The sequence below is a fragment of the Onychomys torridus genome, chromosome 4, assembly GCF_903995425.1.
Source record: "Onychomys torridus chromosome 4, mOncTor1.1, whole genome shotgun sequence".
In the NCBI taxonomy this organism is placed as follows: Eukaryota; Metazoa; Chordata; class Mammalia; order Rodentia; family Cricetidae; genus Onychomys; species Onychomys torridus.
Window position 1 is genome coordinate 111,671,337 of NC_050446.1, and position 22,506 is coordinate 111,693,842.

Consider the following 22,506-nt stretch of genomic DNA (forward strand, 5'->3'; position numbering starts at 1 on the left):
ATCCACACCCAAACACTGACAGCCACCAGAATGTGGGGCTTAAAGTTAATCAGACACAGGCTTCTGCTGTCTGTAAACTAGACCATCAGTTGAAATGACAGGTGACTATTTAAAAGACTGACCTTAAGAACAAAGTATGTCATTTGGTGGGAATAATTTTCAGAAGCAGATACCCAAGTTAATAGGAGGGTAGGAAGCCATTCTGTTAGATCAGTATTCTTAACTTAGAAGACATAAGGGAACTGATGTCTTCACTCAAAGTCCCAAGTGAAGGATGGTTATGCTTCTTCAGTTTGCCTAATAAAACCAAGCAGGACAGCTGAGGACCCAACCTAACCTCCTAATTAATGAAGGCTCAATGCCCAAGCATAAAAAAAGCAACCACGGGAGGCCATGGAGGACTTCAAACAAAAACAAATAAAAATCCTGACCCTAACAGAGACATCTACCAAGTTACTGCAGTGTAATGACAGATGATTAGCATTCTCATGAGAAACTGAGAGACTTTCCTGAGATGATGATTCATAATTAAGTTTGATATTTTTGGCAGGCTGGCACTAAACCAGCCTGTACACCCAGGAAGGGGCAACCAGAGTCTAACTGGGCACAACAAAATCAGTGAAGTCAAGAAAAAAAAAAAAAAAGTCCGTGTAATACATAATCCAAAAGACAACTTACAGGTAACTTGCCATGCAGCTATTTCTGGAGCAGGACCCAACCTGAACTTCCTTAGCTGGAAGGTTCTGTTTTGATATTCTTTCAAGGCAGAGAGAAGGAACTGGGCTGGGAGACTATGTAAATGGCGTGTGGGAAAGTTGCACCTTAAGTAAATAAGGGCACTGGTGCATGTCTGGGCAGGGAGTGGGAGGTGAGACTTGGAAAGAGAAAGGGCTCAATTCTGGAAACAAAGCCTGTTGTTCTGGCTGGGAGGGACCTCCCCTGGCCAGCAGTGTGTTTATTCTGATGACAGTAGCACACATCTCAGTCGGCTGGCTGATACTCATCTGAGCAGGGAGCAGGCTCCAAGGCCCTAGTATAACTGGTACTCTGACTTTCTCCAGAACAGCCTTCATAAGCAGAGTCACGGTAGGCGGGTTTCTGCTTGGTCTAGGACAGAGATGTTAGACACCACAGTCAGCTGCGACTAGGCACATCTGTAGTGGGCAAATCCTGTTCCCGCTTCCTGCAAATCAACTTTCAGAAAGCAGGAAGAAACAACTGCAGGACAACCTGTTCTTAGTTTACTTCCAGCTGCCTTGAATCTCTCTTCAGCCTCAAGTCAGCCCTCCCATGGCTCAGGAAGAGAACACAGGGCTCAGTTAAGAGTCACCAAGGTCAAGCCTATAAGTGACCAGTTAGAGCAGTAGCCTTAGTGTTTACTAAGGGAGAAGTCACTCAGTAAGGTTGTCAAATTCACACTTCTAGGCCCAGCTAAGGGCTGGGAAGTCAGTGGCAGTTGGGTAGTGCCAGGAATCTACACTTCTAACAGTTCCATGTTAATTCTATAGTTTGGGGATAACATAACCACCCTCAAAAATCAAGAACTACATTTCAGTAAGAGCACTGGGTACCTCATTCTATGAGTTTGTGCCTTTAGACTATTTAAAAACTGCCCTTGGCTCAAGTCAGAGCAGCCTTCTGGAGCAGAGGCAACAGGACTGAAGGGTCCACTTAGTATCTCATCGGATTTGCTAATTCTTAAAGGCTTGGGGGAGAATAAAGTGTGAGGCCAGTCAAAATGCCACAGACACCAAAGGTATTTCCTGAAACAAGGCCTTTCCAAATTGGCATAATGCACATTTCAAAAAGCCCCCAAAACCGGCATCGGAAGGGGAAACAGGCAGGCTAGGTTTCCGCTTGGCTTCAGTATTGTCCCGGACCATAAAGAACAGACTTCAAAGGCCAGCAGCAAAGTCTACATTCATCAGACTCAACTGAGCAGATTCCAGCACAGCCATTAACCTCTCAGCACCGGCCCAGCTCCCGCCTGCAAAGGGGCCAGGAGATTGTACTAATCCCATTCTAAAGAACGCTGGACTTTCGCCTATTGATGGGAAAAGTGGGGGAGGGTGACAGAGGAAAAGCCAGGGTGGAGGAGGAGACTCAAGGAAACAAAAAGCTACATCCCAGTCCAGTCCATCAGCACTTAAGGAAGATTACAAACATGTCTTATCAATTTACAGAACAGTTAATACATGAAGATGCCAGCTATGCCCGTTAAGTTTTGTTGGTTTGGTGTTTTTGTTTTTTTTTTTTTTTTTGCACTAAAGAAGTGCATTCCACCAAACAGCTGGTATGATTTAATAAGCTTGGGATGTGCCTGTTTTGTTCCCCCTCACCAACTTATTCATCCTCCAAAGAAAAAGAGGCACATTCACAATGAAGTCAGTCTCTGTGTTGCATCAAAGAGAAAAAAAGGAAAAAAGGAGAAATTATTGAAGATCAGTTGGTCATTTACCTGCAGTCACCGGGGAGCTTGCAAGAACCATGCTTGGGACTGCAGCCCTGTCGGCAGATGGCTGCAAAAAAACAGAAAGTTTCCTTAATACATAGCACTGCCTATGCTTTGTGGGCCACTGTTGTGAGAATGGCCTAGTACATAAAATTGGGGACCCAAATAACAAAGGCAGGTTTAAACTTCAAGGCCATGCTATCAGATCTTAAAAGTACAATACTGTTTGGAGACAAAATGAAGATACATGATGGGGAAATCCTTATCATGTTTATTCCTTGAGCCCTGCCTGGGCCCAGTTCCCCTCACCAAGAGACAGATAAAGACATCCTGCCTTCCCACCTTAACACTGCCCCACCACAGGATCTTCAGGGGAGCCTCCCACTAAATGCCTGGTTTCAACAATCCCACAGGGCTAAAGAACAAGGGAAGCTAATCTTGTGGCCAAGTAGCCTCACAAAGCAACTCTATACTTGCTCATGGGAAAGAAAGAAATCAAGCAGACACTTAGAAAAAAAAAATAAACAAAAAACACTGACATTAGAGAATTTAAGTAATTGCTATTTAATTTTAAAATACCATTATTTAAAGTATATTGAGCAATTCCTTCTGTCATGAATTCCAGAAGTGCCATCCTTTAAACAAAACTACTATCATACCAGCGCTGAAGAAAGGAATACAGCCCAAGAGACCATATGCCCTCTCATGCCCCATCCCTCACAATTAAAGGTAAACAAAGGAGTTTATTTAATTATTGTGCAAATCAGCAAGGTACATTATATGTCCATGAGGGCAGAGCATAAGACCTGGGATCCCCAACTCTATTGCTAGAAATTAGAATTACTTAATTTTAGCAGCATAAGGGACAAAAGACAGTAAGGGACTCTAAAAGCTTAGACTCCTTTGGGCGGGTTCAATTGTAAGGAATATGAAAGTACAAGGTAACCATCTCACACACACCCCTCCACCTTAGTGCTACAGCCCCAAAGATGCCCAGTGAAACTTGCAGCAGCGACACGTGAGTCCAGGGGCAGTCATTCCCCATAGCATTGTCTGTGCAACCATCACTGGCCTAGCCTGTTCCTGTTTGGCATTAGGCTCCTCAGAAACAGTTTGAGGTGGAGATGTGGTAATAGGAGAGAGGAATGGGGAGGCAGATGAGACTGAAGGAGGAGTTGAGCAAGGATATGGTCTCAGCTGGGGTCTGACTTCAGCGACATCCCAGGGGAACCTCTGGAGTGTGAATCCTATTCCACAGTGTTAAAGCAAAGGGGCTGGCCTTTGTGACACCCCCTCCCCATGTCAGTCATTCAGTAACTGTTCACTGCAAGGATGGGGCAGAGAGTGGCTCCTGCTTGGCCAAGAACAACTCCCTGGAGAAGGAGCAGCTGCGAGCTGTTAGCAGCCAACAGTCACAGCAGCTGGGGGATGGGGACACCAGCTGGTAGAGGGGATCTGGACAGGGCACCAACAGAATCTTCTACACACAGCATCCTCATGCTTTGGTCCAATGTAACAGTAAGATCCCACCCCACCACCTGACGGCTGTAAGGGTGACAGGCCAATAGCATTTGTCAATCCACCCAGCTGCATGCACACATACCTTTGTTACACTCAGGACCCATCCAGCCTTCCATGCAGGTTTTGTTGCCATTCTGGTCACAGGCATAGTGTCCAAAGAAGTCATCTCTAGGCCGACAGAACTTGTTGCAGCCAAAGCCATAGTAGTGGTCATCACAGGTCACTCGGATCTGATACTCAAAGTGGGCGATCCCCGTATTTTGTTTCAGTGTCTGCCATTGCCGGCTGGGGTTTATCATGCCTGAGTGAGAAGCCTTTTCAATTATGCTATCAGGTTCTAGAGGGGGGAAAAAGATGAAACTCATTAACATTCACATTAGCATCTTCTGCTCTGACAGTTTTGGCTACTTTCAGACTAGAAACAAACACACACAGTACAAAAACAAACAAACAAACAGTTATGGAAAAAGCTGTACCCTCTTCCCTGTATGCCAATTCATCACTTAAACTCATTACCATGTGCTTCATATATTTTCTTGCCTGGAAATAACCATTAAATCAATGCACCTCATCCCTGATCTATAGGCACTTAAGTCATTGAAATTAGCCTCTTGCTATTCAAAGCTGCAACAAGCATTTTGAATGTATCCACACATGACTGTGGAGCCAGTAGCAAGAAATATCCTAAGTCTGTTAGTGCAGATTCAGAATATGTACACAGATAGCAGTCCATCCATGGGTGATTCCCCAACTACCTGCCATCAAAGCCTTTCGGGTCTGTCTTCTAACAGCACAAAGAGCTGCATCAGCAGCCATACCATAGTCTGATCTCCACCCAGTAGATACAACAGTGTTTGTTTTAACTGGCCTTCAGTGACAGTGACCATTTGTATTATTCCTCTGCTTTGTCCTTTGCCAATTTCCCTAACATAGTGCTGGCCACACTAATTTGCAAAAACTCCTAAAGGTTATAGAAGGCTGCTCCTTAGCAAATTTTACTTTTAAAGAAATTTTACTCTTCCAGGTAAGGTTAGTGATCTTTATTTCCATTTTACTTTCAAGTTTCTCTTGGAAAAGCTCTATTTTCTCCACTGAAAACCAAGGGGTGGATGGCAATACATGAAAAACAAACCACTCATAACTCTTTCAAGCTGGCATTCCATGAGCAGCATCAAAAAAACTTTCACTTTTCCCATAAGCTTAAGCCAGCAGACGGGAGAGTAATTCCGCCTGCAGACAGGTAGGTTGAGGTGTCATCATGTTTGCGTCTGTTTTAAGGCAGGCTCCTTAAAAAACGCCTGCTAGGCAAAGTAAATGTCTAGAGTCCAAGCAGTTCTCAGAAGCAATAAGACCTGGCCTCTACACTGAGGTCACCTGCAATCTAGTCTCAGAGAAGAGACAGGTACTAAAATAGCTCCAAACCCCAGGAGCAAGGAGTGCAGAAGGATGTGAGCAGACAACAGGGCTCTAAGTCAGCACTCAGCCTGGTGCTATGTTTGTTTTCTTAAACCTGCCAGTCATCACCTTGTCAAATTCAAGGCCACCTTGGAGAGGCAACTTAGGGCCTACTTGCAATGTCTTTGTGATTCTTGCACACCCACACCACTGTTTTTCTAGGCCTTGTGCCTGTGCTCCTTGACAAAGCTAGACAAGCCCTACAGGTGACCAGGGGAAGAGCTCTTGGGTGGTTCCATACACAACCAACACAGCCCCAGCCAGTCTGGACTGTGGTGTGGGCAGGGAAGGCCTTAAACAAGCCCATGTACCTTCAGGCTTACATGCAGCAACACACAGAACCACGTGCAAGCAACACTGTACTTGAGTTTTTGCAAATATACACAGACCAAAGAATGGCAAAAACGCCTCTCCATTAACTGCCTGTTGGTTTTGCAGGTTCGGTTAAGCAATGTAGTGGGCTATTACTGCGTGGTTATAAGAGCTTAATGAAGGAACTGTTAAACACAGTAGCCATGTCTCAAAGGTGTCTTAGCTTCTCTCGGGCTGATATCAACAATCATTCAGACCAGAAGCCAGGACCAGGGTGCTAAATAATGAGGAACTGTGTAGTTGAGTGTACTTTCTACTTACTTTCAGGAAATGCTGTGAAGATGATAACTTCAGAATCCCCAAGGGAGCTAACAAAACTATGGAAACAACTTCACACCCACTGAGGCAAGAGGCTGCAGTATATGGCATGCTCTGTGCTGCCTGAGCTATGGAGTCTGAGTTTAGACTGCGGGGTGATTCTACATTGCCACCTGACTCAGCTCTCCTATTAGCTTAGGCCACTAAGTACCGGTCCCAGGGGCAGCTCACCTGGGGTAGTTCCAGCCTTGGGACTGGAAAGCAATCTTAGCACACATCCCAATACATTTCAGTGGCATCAAGATATATCATGAAGCATACACATGTCCTTGAACACCAACAAAAAAGGAGGAGGGAACACAAAGAACACAGCTCAAGGACCACCCAGAAAACCTAGATAGTGGCGTTAAGCTGAGAAGTCTAAGCTGTTTGCAGAACTTGGTCTCAAGGATTCCTGGTTATGCTTACCCATCAATCAATTAAACATTACTGTATACTGAAATCATTTGCTCAGGTGGAATAAGAGAAACTTGGATCTTTATATGCTACAGTCCTGATCCATATTAGAAAGAAAGACTGAGGGAGGGAGCTTCAGAAGCACCTGAGCTTAATCTGGTCTAGACTCTTCATTAGGGTTCATTGCAGAGCTGATGTGAAAAGGAATTCTGTCTCCAAACTCAAGGATCTGCCTAGAAGTTACCTCCAAAGCCAGGGCGTTTGCAACTTGATGAGCTACCAAAGGGCAGCCCATACCATTTGGGCTCCTTGGCATCCCCAAAGGCTTTGGAAGGGCAGAGGGTAAAGAAAACAAAGAGCCAAATATCCCAGGAAGAACAAACAGTACACACCAAAGTCCTGAGACAAGAAAGAAATGTGATATGCTCAAGGATAAAGATGAAGAATGCCTAGGATAGAGACATGGTATACACTCGTGTTAAGACAATCCCCGGGGAAAAGGAAGAAAAGGCGCATCAAGATCTGACTCAAGATTTGTGAGAGGCCATTAAGCAGTTGACTTTTACTATTAGGATGACCCCCAAATGTTATGCTTGAGAAAAATAATAAATATGGAACAAGAAGGGAGATGATATTGGAAGTTGACCAGAGCCAATGCTAACTTGGATACAAGCAGGCAGCAAAGTGGACCAGGGCAACAGCAGCAGACATGGCAAGAGGCAGCTGGGTTCTTAGGGACAGTAAAAGGAAAAGATTGTTCAGAAGTTGGAGGCGGTGCAGATATGGATGATAAAAAAAAAAAGCCACAGAGGCCTTTTTTGGGCACTGGAGGTCCAAATACTAGTGTTTGTCACCCAGAAAGGGGTTCATGAGAGGGGAGTGCTCTCAGAGAGGACACACCTCCAATTTGGCTCTGACCACTGAATTTGTGATATCTTGTTAACATGGACGAAAGATAAAGAGGGTAAACAGGAATGTAGATAAACCACCAAACTCATAACCTAAGTTTCTCTAAATGCAATGGGCATCTGTGACTACGTCAACCACTCTTCCTAGAAAGTGAGATCTGAAGGCACTTTGTTCTCATCTTGGTTTTCCTCGTCTCCTGTCCAGGGACTAGTTAGCCTAGGAAGAGATAGCCAGGAATTCCAGAGTGTAGGCGTTTCCATTGCCAAGAAATGTGGATGACTGTGGGGAGCTGTGGATGTGCTGCATGTCCCTGGAGGTACAGCTCTGGAGTGTAAGGTGACAGACAGCACAGCAGAAATTCCACAGATGCCCGGGTAGGAGTCCTCTCCCGGGTCCCTATCAGACATCCTGACCTGGTCAAGGATGGATAGTGATCCATCCACTGGATTATTTGAACTGCCAGTACAATACCCTTCCTGCAATAGTATACAGAAGGTCCACTTCTTCTATTCCCCTATGCATTGCATTGTACATTAGGGAGAATGATAGAAGAGCTCAGTGTTTGTGAGAGGGGAGAACAGACAGGTATCCATGACCTTGGCTGGCATCAAGCATAAGCAAGACCAGCAAAGAGCCCTACCACCACTCTCAAAGTATAAATGTCCTTCACAAGAAGATAGCTCAGATCCTGGCCTTCCACAGTCTAAATAGCTGGATGCCAAAGCAAGAGGACATTCCAAATGACAGGCAGCCTGCCTCACATCAGGGCTGGGCAAGGATTCTGTGACCCTAAGAGGCCCAAGGATCCAGCTATGCTGAACTGCCCACTGAATTTAAATGCAATCATCACTGTGCCTGTCCGGGTACTGACTACCTTCAGCGATAGAAGAAATGCACAATGATACTGACAAGGGAGAGAGATGTTATTAGTAATGAAAAAAAAAAGAAAGAAAGAAAGAAAGAAATGACCGGTAAGCCAGAGAAGCAGAAGGCATAAGCCATTCTGGGGTAAAAATGTGGATTCTTCCTGAACAGAACAAACAATTTCAGAATCAGGTTTTCCAGTGACAAGCCCAGCTCTGATGTGAGGGAAAACATGTTAAGTTACAGTTGGCCACTGTCACCAGAGCACACCTTCACTGCCTCACCACCCCCCATGCACCCCTCTGCAGGCCTGAAAAGCAACCTGCCCAGAAAACAGAACCATCTTTCAGAAGGGACAGGGCAGGTCATGACTTCAGGGGCTCTGAAATTCTGCTTCAATGGGAGGTTTGTCGTGAGCAGTGTGGGAAACTCAGCCTGACTTGAGGCTCACCTGCCCACCAAGTGAAATTTAAGGTCGGTCTTTAGAGCCCAGCACCTCCCTCCACAGCTTTATCTTCCTGATGAGAGATTAAATGCTCACTTCAAGTTTAAATGGACTTTTCAGAAGTCACTACTTTGATCCTTTAGCAGTCTACAAGGTTTTAAAGTTGTAAAACCATTAAGATCTCCATCCAGAGATAATCTAGGTCCTTTTTTTTGCAAGGACTGAGTAAACTGGGAGTCTATTCTGGCTACTCAATATTTCAGATGAAAGTTCTAGGGACATAGGCTCCGCAGACAGATTCAGCCCCCCCCCCCGGGGGGGGGGGGGGGGGGAGACACAGAGTGGGTGAGGGAGAGGCAACGGGGACTTTTCCTCGGGGAGTTCTGCCAAGCACTGGGCTTCAAAAGCATTTAAAGAAGAATTCCCTGATGAGATACTTACGAACAGTGTCATTACTGGAATCCCATGCCTCCACCAGCAAAGTGTAGGACCTCTGCAAGACAGATAAGCAAAGTTCAGTGATTGAGATAGAGGGGTCAACTCTATGATGCTGCAGTCTTTGGGCCTCCCTGTGTGTTCTGCCAACCCAAAATAGAAAGCCAAAAAGGCAACCGGATATTTGAAGCCAGACCAACCTCCACTTTTCTCTTCAGCACTCATCCCAGGTTGACCAACTCCTTTCACCCCACAGGGCACACTGGGGCTCAGACCAAGCAAGCAAGCAAGCAGCCCAGAGTCCTGATCAGAAAACAGTACCTTCCCATATGGGAACACACGGCATATAGCTTTCCCAAAACTTTCAGCCCCTAGTTTTAGTGCATGAGAAAAAAAAACCCACACAAAGAATTTATCCCAAGCCAACCTACTCAGGTATTTGTGCCGAGAGAGAACTGCTAGGGTTACGCTTGGGCCCTGGTGAGGGCAGTCCCCAGGGAGGCCCCCTTTTCCTTTTCAGAACCCCTTTGAAAGCCCTGTCTGTGTGAGACCATCCCAGCTCCCACAAGTATCAGGTGACTCTTGGAAGAAGGAGGGGTAGGCTCAAAGACTGAAGACAAAGGCAGCCACCTAGCTCGGGTGGTGGGGTGGGTGGTGGCAGTCTGTGGGAGAAAGCACAAAGGAGAAGCCACTGCATGCCCGTGGGTCATATTTATTGATGAACGTATCTGTCAATAAGATCTAACATTCTTGGAATAATCAGTTAGGTAACTAAACAAATTCCCTGGATACTGGCACGATGCCAGCCGGTCTACTGAAGTGCTTGCTATCCTCTAAGCTTGTCTCTGAATTCCCCTTCTCTTCCCCAAGACCCAAGCCATTAGCAAATTTCCACTTTTACTCAAATCTTCCCTCACAACAGGCACAGAGGGGAAGCTTGCAAAGCCTATCTAGGGACTGGAGAAAACAGGGTGGAGAAAAGGCACAGAATGGGTGTGTAGCCTTGCTCTGCCACTGCCGCCATGAACCCATGCAATGCTTCTGTTGCTCAGATAACCACAATGCCCCCAGAAACAGGGCTGCCAGGGGAAGAGATGGCACTGATCGGGTCAAGGCATGGGAGAAAAGCAGGAGGTTTCATTCATAAATCAAGGCCAGCTTATTACTCTCTCAGTAACACAGCAGGTCTGTTCTGACTACAAAAATATCTCGTGATAGACCCTGCCTTGGAATTCAGCCGAAATATGTTTCATACTTACAGCAGGATTCCATTTCGTTCACTGATAACTGTGGGAAAATGCTCACAAAGCAAGCAAAACCGGGCAAGCTGGGACACATACCCAGCCCTCTCCTGTTGGTGGCTGTGGGTCCACATACATTGTTATTGTCGTTAATATTTTATTAGTGAAAGTTACACCTTATTTACAGCCTCTTTAAGTTTCCTAGGACTTCCTACAAATTATAGGACTCTTCCCGAAGAGCAGCAAGAAATTATATTTCTCTACTGATTCATGGTGAGAGCCAAGTCGAAATGAGGCCAGATGTGTGGCTGATTCTGTATAATTAAGCCCTTCATTTGTTGGTCACATCGAGGCCCACATCCTTCACTTCAACAATATTGCTGTAATTAATCCTCTGATTAAATGCATTGATACCGAGAGTTTTGACAGACTTGCACAAGCACTAAACACACATAATACCCACAACCACCACTGCAAAGGAGGGTGTCTTAGAACCAGCTGGCACAGCAGTATTAACTCAGCTTCACATTCAAGGCAGAAGGCATCCTTAGACCTTGCACAAGAACTTGTAAGATCAAGCCATCTGCCAGGTTCATTTTGGATTCAAAAGTTGCTGACCAACATTACCCCCGCTAGAGGGAAAAAGAACTGTACCACAGCCCCATGGGGCTGATGGGATGATCCCTTAACTATGTGTCTTACTTTTGGGAGGTGGAAGCGGGCTAGAATTAGGGTAGGGGCTTGCAGTGACAGTAGTCAAGCCTGGACTTTGCTCTTTCTTGGGAGCCTGGATTAGAGTTCCAGGTCTCCTGGGGCATGGGCGCCCTGCCTTCAGAGAAAGGATTCCCTCCAAGGCTTTTATTAAGAGGCATTCTTCCCTCCCACTCCATCCCCACACTATAGATCAACAATCAAGATAATTTGGCAATGATTATTAGTTGCTAGGGAGCTTTAATTTTTTCCCAGGCCCACGCTTGACCTCTGTACATCCCCAACTCTATGTCCGGACCCTGAGATTCTAGACTATGTGTACCTCCTGCCACTCAAGCAAACACCCAGCTGCAAATCAGCCACATGTGGCTGGCTGCTACAAATCATCCCCAGCAGAGGCCAAGTCCCCAGTCCTAGGAGAGTTTGGAGGGGCTTAGGAAGGCAAGTTTTGCTCAATCTTAACTTCACACCCCAAACCAAACAAAAAAGCAAATCCCGAGTTTCGCTGGGGCTCAAACAAAAGACTTTGAGGGGTCAGTCACCTGGATTTCTTCTTGTGTCCTTAGTCGTCCCCCCCCACAGCAGTAGTGGGGGGGGGGCAAAACAAGAGGCATGATAGTTACCAGATCTTCCATCTGGCCCTTCCCAGCCCCAGGCTCAAGAACATCTGGCAACACAGCAGCTGACTTCCATTCTTGTGAAGCATTAAAAAGGACTGGTCAGCTTTCAGAATGGGCCTTTTGGGAGATCTCAATGCCATTTTACCTACAGAAGAGTCTTGGCATCCAAGTCTCCAAGGCATACCACAGTCACCAGGTTGCTTTACCAAGGCTCGGTCCCCAGGCACCTCCTCCTACCCTCCACACTTGAGCTGCTGGTCTAGGGTTCATTCTTTGTCCTGCCCTACTCCATGGCGGTTACCTTGGCACTGGACAGAGCAGTAAGCACATAATTGCCACATTAAGCAGGGGGGGGGGGGGGATGTAAGAAACAAAGGTGATTGTGTTGGCAGCTGGGAGCTTCCTTTTCCTGGCAACAGTGGCAGCCAAACCAAGCCCTAAGAAGTGGCTGCCTCCCCTCCTGCCAAGCTGACAGACACAAACAAACCGCCATCCAAACAGCACGCGTGTGGAGTCCAAAACCCCAGACCGCTGCGACAGGCAGGCCCGCCAGAGGCATGCACATCCTGGGAATGCCCCGAGTGCCAACACAGCCATTGGAGGTAGCCTGCTGGCCCTGGGTTTGTCAGGGGCCCTGCATGCGCTCTGCTGACTCAACTGTTGCTTCCTGTCACTTGTCCTGTATTAGCAGTATTTCTGGAGAGACCCCATTCTTCTCTGTAATCCTCACTTCAGTCAGCCTGGCCAGCTCCATTGTCCTGCCCGTGTCTGGGTGGCCAGAGTATAAAATATTCCAGTCACAAAACACGCAAAACAAAAAAGGTTTCAGAGAGTCCATGTGTGGACACACACAAGGCCTGTCTTTTAGGGTTTTGGCAAGGTGAGGGGTGAAGAAAAGATCACTCCTCCCCTAGAGCATGCAAACTGAGGCTCCTGTCATAGATAGCAACCATTTCTGCAGGGGTTGACGTGTCAATAGAGTGTGATCTGGTTACAAAGGGTGATTTTCTCATCAAAGCCCACCTCAAAGGCTCACCAAGGGGCCCCAGAGCTCATATCCAGATTTGAGACTCTCAATGAGAGGCCCCTAGCCCCTTTCCCATCATTACCCTTACCTGTTTGAAAGGCATCCCACTGATAATTAAATGCACCAGTTACAAAAGGGTGGTGAGGTTAATAGATCGAATACCAAGAAGGCAGCCAAGCACAACCATCCAGTTCACACCGAGCAAGCCCCAACAAGAAGCCTTTCTACTTATTTACCAAAAGTGCATAAAAACTGGGCAGAGCTGGTAGAGGATTCAGTCTGATTATTTACATGCCCCCTTTAACCACTAGGAGCCACCCTGGGAATGTCTTTCCTACACATGCGCTGCTCCAATAAGGGGATGTTACTGACACCATGAATTAAAAGCCAAGGGGCTGCTGTGGGCCAAACAGTAATCAGAAGCCAGCAGCCACTTTCTGAACCCAAGAGCCACCTCCCTCCCCACCACATCAGAATCTTCACTTTCATACCTCTAAATGCATCCTCCAGCCTTTGGAATAAAAGGTTAAGTCTATTTTGTTCTAATTAATTTTTAAGGATATTTAAAAACCAGGGTCAAATGGCACTTCCAAACAGCCTGAATCCCAAAACCTTGGGTTACGGGATGTCTCTAGAACTTTACCAAGGTGAATTCTCAGGACTATGTGTCATTATGGATTACCAAGCTAGCTGTACACACACCCACAGCTTATGCACCCTCATGTTGTCAAGTAATCCAGAAAGCCTGACACTGGAACCAAGTTGGACCCTTCTTCAACTGGAACAGTGGCTACTTTGAATCTGGCCAGTCAAGACTTCTGCTTGCATTCCTGTTTCCACATATGTAAAATATGAAGGCTCCTTATGGCCTTGGCCTTGTTTTCTCACAAACAGCTTTTCTCCTCCATGCTAAATTCCCCACTTGTCCTCTGTACAGCGTCCCTGAAGGTCCCAGTACTTGTAAAGATGTTAAGCTTTCTGTGAAGTTATGCAGCTAAGGACAGTGCTGCTGCCTCTTACTCTGACCCATTCAGCTTCCCACGGCACTGAACCAAAGCGTCACCATTTTCTACACATGTTCTGAGACCCTATAGAACTATGCATGTGGAGCTGGTGGGTTGCAAATTCCTGGAGATACTGGAGGTCTGAGCAAGTTGCTAAGAAACAAGGGGGAAGAAAACAGAGGGTTATACCTGCAAGAGAAGGAAAACTATTAGAAACAAAATAAGTACCTAGAACAGGAGTCCATGCAGGTCACAGCAAATCTACTGTACTTATAAAAGCCACCCTATGTCAATGTTCCCCCAAAGCCCACTACTGCAACATAAACATGTTTGGGGCAGATTTCTTAAAGCAAAAGTATGTTCTCTCCATGCAAGGAACATGCCTTGTGACAAGCACATTCACAGGGTGCTGTTTGCACACAGGGTAAGCATGCAGGTGAGGTACAGAAAAAGCTAACTTGAAGAGAACCTTTTTCTTCTGTCTTCCATGTGTCCACATCTAGAGGAAAGATGTCAGAGGGCATAAACATACCCAAGGACTGGTAATGTATATCCTGCGATTAACCACCTGACGGCAACTCTTTTGACTCTAACCCTTGTTGTTTAGTTATCAGGCTGCTGTAAGCGCGAGAAGAGCTCAGGCTGGCATCCTTCTGCTCTGTTACAATCACATTTCATTGGCTTTTCCTAAAAGAATTCATCTCACCAAGACTCTGAATGGGGTCCACAGTATTTAAAGATAAACCCAGATACTCTGTTTTATCCAAGTCTCTACAACTTAGGGCCACCAATGCAGCTATATGACTGAGGTTTTCAAAAACAGAAGTAATTACAGTAATGCATTTTTAATGAGCAGGCACTACTGGGATTTTGAACTAATTTAGGGAGGTGCAAATTAACCATTTCAGTGATTTATGAATGGTTATTCCCAAATCATTTCTTGTTAAGCCCAATTATGTGTCATAACGGTGTTCTTATCACCTAGTACCCCAAATTGAGAATAATAAATCAAGCTAGCTGCTGCAAGTTGAGCTCCCTTGCAGCATGGATGACAACACAATCAGAAGCCACTGGCACAAAGGCTAAAAGACTCCCGGACCAGAGCAGTTGATACCAAGTGGGATGTAGCCCAAGATGGGTATAACCAAATGTGATACTGATCTAGCAGGGAGGCCCACTTCAGAGTGCCTCACATGCTGGAATGTAGATTGCATTTCCTATCTGACCAAAACATTCCTCTTCTTCCTCTATAGACCATGAACACGGGCCACAGTACCGAACAAAAGACAGGAATTACATGACCTTCTTCACTGGGCTAGCTTGGCCAACCACAGTATTTCCCTTCCCTTGTAAGCCAATTTAGGAGGACTTAGCCCAAATGACAACCGTGCCTGCTTAGGGGTTGGCAGCTTATGTGGATAAGAGGCCAAGGAAGCCTGGAGTTTCTGTTTGCTTTTTAAACTCTATGTACGTCTCTTGAATTCTATTATCTATGTACCACATTCCACCTTCCCAAGGAAAAAAAAATTTTTTTTTTTAATTTGTGGTGCTTGGAGTCAAACCCAGGGTCTTTGAGAACACTAGGTGCATACTCTGCCAGAGAGCTAAACCCCCACCCAGCGCTGGAGACCAGTTTTTGATGACAAGCTTCTAATGTTCATTACCAAAGTGAGGGGAGCTATGCTATCCATTAACACCAGTGAAGCTTAGGGCTTTCACCGAAGCTAACACTCACCCTAGAGTCATTCTTGGACGCTCCAGGCAGATTCTCGAACCAAACTGAGGAAAATAAAACAATACACCCGAACTTCAGTTTCGCTCGGGAAGTGAAGCTTGTATTTCACAGGAGGCCTTTTTTGGGGCAGCAGGGTGGAGACTTGTTTATGAGTGATGCATGCACTTGGCCCAGCTTCAAAAGAACCACATTCTCAGTGCTGACCCAGTGGGTCTCCCTCTTTCTAGAAAAGCCGGGTCTGTTTCACGGTTGGTGACCGTGGGGCCTGAAGGCACTGAAGAGTACTAGCAAGTCAGTGGTGGCAACCTGCTGTCCACTCACACCATTTCAGCTCCTTGTCTGTGAAGGACTCTCTGCCAGGTGTCAAAAGCAGACAGCCACACTTCTAGGTCACTTTTCCCCAGCTAGCCCGTGGAGCAAGCCTGTCTGTTTTCATCTCAACCATCCTCCCTCTGACCCCTCTCTCCAAAATAAACCTCAGCCAGGCCTGCCGTTTTTTCCACATCACTAATAAGATTCCTTTTATGGTCTTGTGAAAAGCGAGGGGGTCGGACTGATCCTAGGGAGGGTGGAACCACCTGCAGGCCCCTTCCTCCTAAACTCCAAACACAGTTCAAGGGCAGCCAGTATTCACCCTAAGCTTGGACCCAGCCAGATTTAGAGGTGGCCAACCTCTTTAGCTTAAAGTTCTCCCTAATAGGGGATTAACAAACAAGACAAACATTCTTTGTAAAAGTGAAATCCCACAACAGACACAGCCCGCAGATCTGAAGAGAACTTCACCTACAGCAGCAGTCCCCTGCCAAAATACGACCCCTTTAATAGCACGTTTTTGATAAATGTCTTATCGTAACCCACAGCAAAGGCCAACTCCTGTAAACTCAGACTTTAAGAGCCAGCTAGCTCAGCTTCACACACAGACTGAGCCAGACAGGCTCCTCTCCCGCCCCTCTTCAGAGTTTCAAGTCACAGCCCAAACCGGCGGGTAGGAGGCAGCAGAGCGCACCCCATCAGAGCACGTGGCGGAAAGCAATCCTCCGGGGCACAGAGCTCCCCCTTCTTACCACCCACCCTCGGAGCTCAAGTTTGGCCAAGCACCAGTCCTGGCAGCGAGTCACGCCTCCTGGACAACTGGCACACCCCCACCATTTCCCTTTCCTCTCCTTCTGCAATCGTACTCATCTTCCTTCCACCCATTTTGGGATGTTGCAAGGGCTTTGCTACAGAGTCGGCCGGCTCTACGCCGGCCTCAAGCTGTTCCGAGGGCCCTGAAGGGAGATGAGGGTGCATGGATTTGCACCCGAAAACACTACTTCCAGAGGGCCTCCCCTTCTAAGCCTTGCCACAGTCCCGGAAGGGCTTGCGGAGGCTGTGTGCCCTCCGGACGAGTGTGCTCCCGCCCTTCCCGGAGAAGTTTGCAAACACAGCTGTTCCAGAGCTGGGAAACCGCTGGGAGCAAGGCAGCCAGGGCTATACCCAGCTGGGGCGGGAGAAAGGGGCCGGCAGGGGGCGGGGGTTCACAGACTAAAGCCTCGACATCAGCCGGAGACACCCCTGCAGCCGCCATCCCAGGCTGGGAGAGCGCCCTCCAACACACCAAAATCTCCCCCGAAGTCGCGGGAAACCGGCTCCCCCACACCCTGCAGGAAGGACACACCCGCCCTCGGGGCGGCTCACGGGAAAGGGGAGGGTGCCAACTTGGACAGCGTTCGCAGGGCAGACTGTGCGCAGTGGCCTTCCAGAGCGCTCTGAGTTTTAATTAGTTAAGCAAAGAGATCATATACAACTACCTCCTGGTCGGGGATGGCTATGGCAAGTAGCAAGTATAAAACTAGCATCCTTGGGCATTCCCCTCCTTCCAATCCTCTTCAGTGTCCCCACTTCTGTACGCTAAGCAAACACCATCGAGGATGAAAGACCTGCCGGGCCCATCTTGTTCAAGGTCTAGCTATCGCATGGGCTCTCAAGACTTGCCACCTCAAAAGCCTGTCCACTTAGCGCCAAGTTTCAAGCCAGGGGCTATTAAATCCCTTCTCAAGGGAATACAGAGCTCCGCCCGCGTTCGACTCTGTCCGGAGTCGGTCACTCACCGGCCAGGCGAAACTGAAAGGCAGCACGATGCGATTACGGTCGTTGCCACGGCTGGCCTTGAGATTGAAGGTGTTGCCTCCAATGACAGGAGTGGACCCTGAGCCAAAGCTGCAGGGTCCGCCGGCTGTGACGCGGGACTGATACTCCTTGAGGCACACTTTGAAGTACGTGTCACACTCGTCGCGGATGCACTTGCGGTCGCCGGGGTTCCGGGCGCCGCCGCAGCAGTTCCCATTCTGCAGTTCTCCGTTCACGTTCTGCATGGACAGGATCTCCAACTCAAACTGACCCGAGGCCCCGCACACCTGCCGGCGAGGAAGGAGGGTCAATTCATGAGAAAGTTTTTCTCTCGGGATGGAGGTGGAGACTCCCCGCGACCCCCACCCCCACTCCCAAGCCGCGAAGACTCCTCGGCGGCAAGTGAAAATAATTTTGCAAAACTAGGTTCAGGGCTTGACCTGACGCAGGGGCATAAAAACTAAGTGCGAGGGGAAAAACATGGGAGAACTGCCCCGAGAGGCCAAGAGCGTAATGAACGCACTCTACTCCGCCTGGAGTTTATCTGGGGAGCCGGCATTCCCAGACCCACTGCAGCCTCTTGGATGAAAAGTCAGGGTCAGGGAGCCTGGCGCCCAAGGACTCGGGAGGGAGCCTGTTCTAGGAGCCACAGCCGCCCGCGTCCAGGACGCCACGAGGGAAGGGTGAAGACTGCGGGGAGTAAGAGCGAGAGAGACTCCTACCTTGGCTCGCAGGGCACAGAGCAGGGCGAGCAGAAGGCTCAGGGGGCGCCCGGGCCGGCCGCGCGTCCGTGGGGACCGCATCGCTGCGCCGCCCGCCGCGGGCACTCCGGACGCCGCCGCCGCTGCTAGCGCTGGTGCTCCCGCCGAGGCTGCCGTCGCCGCTGCCCCCGCGGCCGCCGCGTCCGGGCTCTAATATACTCCGTGGATTGGAGCATGCACGACTGGAAAACAACACCACTTTTCAAAAGCCCTTTCAAGAGCAGCGCGTTCCAGAAGGCAAAGAGGCTGGCCTCCTTTTATTATTCTGATTGCTTCTTTGAGGCGCTCCCCCTCCTCTTCCACCTCTCGGCTTTCTTTCCTTCTCTCGCGCTCCCCTTCTTTTATTATTATGATTATGCGCAGCCTTTTATTCCCTTTCAGATCAGCTGCATGGAACGCGAGGGAGGGAGGGGGGAAAAAAAACCTGAGCCTAGCTCGCTGGCCGGCTGCAGGTAACACAATGACGCGTGCCCGCCTGGCTCTCGGAGAGAGGGACCCGGAGAGCCCGTCTGGGAGCCGCGACTCAGGCTGGCCACCTCTACCCAGCACGCGGAACAAGGCGCATGCGCGATTGTTAATATTCATAAGGGGCGTGCCCCCTAGCGGGCACGCCCCTTTCCTCCCGGTTGATGGGGAGGGGAGGAACTTAGAAGGGGTTGGGGGGCTGCGGGTGGCGTGGCCGTCCGGGGGGCCCCACACGCAGACCACTGCCCTGGGGACCTCAGGTCGAGAGGAAGGACCGACCCGGGGGGAACTTGGAGGAGCCGGTGGCTCTGGGACGCCCGGAGTGCCTTCGCCGGACCGCCCCCTCGGTGCGCGGCCTGAGCTCCCAGGCAAGCCCCCAGGTGTAGGCGCCGCGGTGCGGCTGGAGCGGTTGGGGCGGGCGGCTTCCGCCTTCCGAGCCGCCTGCGTCAGCTGCGGCTTTCGCCCCGGGAGGAGGGCCTGCCCGCCGGGAACCCGGGCCGCTCCCAGCGAGCGAGCCCAGAGTTCTGTGCTGGCGGCGGCAAGACTGGCGCGCTTGTCGCCGTCTGCTCGCCCGGCAGAGGCGACCTGGGCAGACGCTGCTGGGAACTTTGTAAAACTTTCCCGGAGCCAGACTTGCCGCAAATTCGAGGGAAAGCCTCGGCCGCGCGCCATCCCTTCCCAAATCTCAGTCCGTGGAGCCTCGGAGGGCTCCCAACTTCCTTTCCAGACCGCTCCAGGGCAGAAATGTGGGGAAGCAGAGGGAGAGGGCGGCGGGCACCCGGGAGCTCTGCTCAGGCTTCGGGAAGGGCTTGCAGAGTCGCCGAGGGCTGCGCCAGCCTCCCGTTCCCACGCAGTGGCGGGATTGCACCTGTAGGCGGCCTCCGTGTTGCTCTCTGGGTGGCGAGGCGCCGCCTAAAAAACCTCGCGGGCCACAAAACTTGCCTTCTCCTGGGTGATGTGGAAACCGATGCCATTTTCCACCTTGAGTTGGGCCTTGCAATTAGCAGCGACACTCCTGGTCATAATCAAGGTCAAAGGGAACCCACAGGCTGGCTGAAGCCTCTGCCAGCCTCTTTCCAGCTGGGTCTAAACGGAACTCTTTAGGAATACAGATTTCCATTAAAGGACTTAAGGGACGAATGGAGTTTCATACCATTGGGCCCGCCATGAAGAAAAGTGTGGCTTTTCCTGGATCAGTTTCGCGCTCTAACCCTCCTCCTGTTAGACAAAGGGCATGATGGGTCAAGGGAAAAATACTTTCCAACATGCTGAATTATGATAACATGAAAATAGATATTTGTGGCGATCTGCATTTAAAGAGGCCCAGTATAGACAGTACCAGATAACTTTTGGTGGGGTCACGAAAGCTGATCAAGGCTACCAAAGATAGTAAGCAATCTTGGCGTTTTAATCACCTGAAAACGGTGATTTCTTAATGGCAATGAGCCCCATCTTGATCATTCCTGGGGAACTTAATACATAATTGGGAAGCATATAGCCAAAATCAATGAGTTTGCAACATAGAAGCACCTGGCTCAGGCGGCAGCCACCTGAGCATTTCTCAATATACCCAGCCCCCTTTCCACCAATTATCACTAACGCATCCAGTTGCCAATCTTGATCCAATGCAGGTTTTACCCACTAAAGTTTCCAGAAACAGTCCCCACTTCTCACTCAACTCCTCACGTTTACCACTATTTACCAAGTTAGGGTGCTCAATAAAGGTTTTAAAGCAAAGGGTTGGTGGTGTAGAAAAAAAAAAAAAGCTGCACAGCCCATAAAGGCTGGAATGGTCTTTAGAGTGTTTAGTCCTTGAGGTTCTAAGGTCTAAAGTTGTCTTCAAGTTTAAAGCTGTATCCAATAGTCCATGACACCTGGAAAGAGGCTGTAGAATTAGGCATTTACTTGAGAATTTTTGAGCCAGCCACCTGAGTTACCTGGGATTACAATTGTCCTGCTAGTAACAATTTTGGCTTCATGAAAGCTGAGATCAGTAGCTGTGCACCAGTGAGTTTAGCTCACTTCTTTAATAGGAAAGACAGTAGTTTTGAGTAGTGAAAAGCACCCATATAACTGAACAGGAATGTCAAATCACTAATAAATACCAAACTCTCACAGCAAATAGCACAGAGCCCCTAGTCATTTGTGAGCTTGGGAAGGCATATTTGAGGAAGACAGTTGTGACTTACAGGGGATTCTTTTGAAAAATTTCACTTGGGGCTCTTCCAGTGAGCCGGGAGTCCCCCAACAAGCTAGTTACGTGTACTGCAATGGACTCTGGGTAGAAGCTCTGTCCTCTACTTCCTTGATCACTCACCCCCAACCTAGAGAATGGGGAACTACTACTAAACAGAATTCAGATACGGATATTTCCCCTTGCCAAGCCATAGCCTGCCTTCGGGCTTTGCTTTCCAACTGTAAATGAATAGTCCAGAAAACATTCCCATGAAAAATGCCACTTAGCCATTATTACCCTTACCCCTGAGAGAAAGGAGGGGCTAAGAGCCAGTTACCTGTTGCTTATGTTTGGATAGCTTCTGTAATGTTTTAAAGATGATGCCTCAATTTCTGTTCCACAAAATGTACCTTACCTTTATTGAATCATCAAGGAAGAGTACTGACTTTCCATAGGGCTTACCAAGAGACGTTCAAGTTATGATGATTGTATTTTAAACCGTTTAATCAACTGAAATCCTTAGTCAACACTGATAAGAATCGGCTAATCAATATTTATTGAGAAGTAACTGTTGCATGCCGCAGCAGGGATGATCTAAAGAATAACACGTGAAGGAAAATAAGCCCGGCACCAAGAGTACAACATGTATGAGTTCCTTTATACAAAGTTCTAGAACAGGAAAAACTAGTCTCAGGTGAAAAAATGAAGTATGGGAAGGGTGGTGGGTGGTTGGAGATTTGATGTGCTTGATGCTTTCCTGAGCATGAGATAAGGCTACTATCTATGTCTTAATGGGGAGCTGGGTGACACAGGTGTGTGTGCGCATCATCAACTTTCACTAACAAGCACATTTGAAACCAGTGCCATTCATTATTTGTTTGAGAGAGAGAGAGAGAGAGAGAGAGAGAGAGAGAGCTTGAAAGATTGAGACCTCCCCCCCCCCCCCCCCGTTACTTTTATCAGTACAAAAGCATTTAGGGATATTTGAAATGAGACCTACATACATTTTTAAATGCATGAAAAGTAGAGAATGGCTAGGTGGCTAGTTATATTGCCTAAAGAAAGTAATAAAGTCTTAGAGCCTAGCACATGCGAAGGAGGAGGATGACTTTGAGTTCAAGGCCGGCATGGTCTATGTTCTGAGATCCTATGTCGGCAAGACAGAAGAATGAAGGGAGAGGGGGTGGGAGAAGGGGACCAATGAATCTAGGGAATAGACTTGTTCACTGTAAAATTCCTCCAAATTTCTCTTCGAAATGTCAATTATAAAATGTTGAGGAAATAGTTATTGATATACCTGTTATTATCCAAAGTTCCAAGAACATGGCAGAAACCACCCAAATACTGGACTTCAGCAGGGCAGAGCAAAGCATTCATGTTCAAGGATTAGAGGTGGTGTAGGTGGAGGTAGTAACCAAAGCCATGGCTCTTTTCCCCAACTACTTGTCCTCCTAATTCTTTCCTTCATTGAAGTAAATAGTCCGAATTAG

At 48.2% G+C, this 22,506-nt stretch overlaps 1 protein-coding gene across 1 annotated transcript in view; it reads right to left on the reverse strand.

The window, feature by feature from the left end:
• Positions 1-18,929, reverse strand: part of Jag1 (jagged canonical Notch ligand 1) — a 35,024-nt gene extending 16,095 nt beyond the window's left edge. The window contains exons 1-5 of the mRNA XM_036185020.1: positions 18,337-18,929; positions 17,596-17,901; positions 9,174-9,225; positions 4,056-4,310; positions 2,459-2,519 (exon numbers count right to left, since the gene is read on the reverse strand). Of these exons, the coding sequence (XP_036040913.1) occupies positions 2,459-2,519; positions 4,056-4,310; positions 9,174-9,225; positions 17,596-17,901; positions 18,337-18,417 (755 nt within the window). The 5' untranslated portion in view covers positions 18,418-18,929. The remainder of the gene's footprint in view (positions 1-2,458; positions 2,520-4,055; positions 4,311-9,173; positions 9,226-17,595; positions 17,902-18,336) is intronic.
• Positions 18,930-22,506: the final 3,577 nt, after the last annotated feature.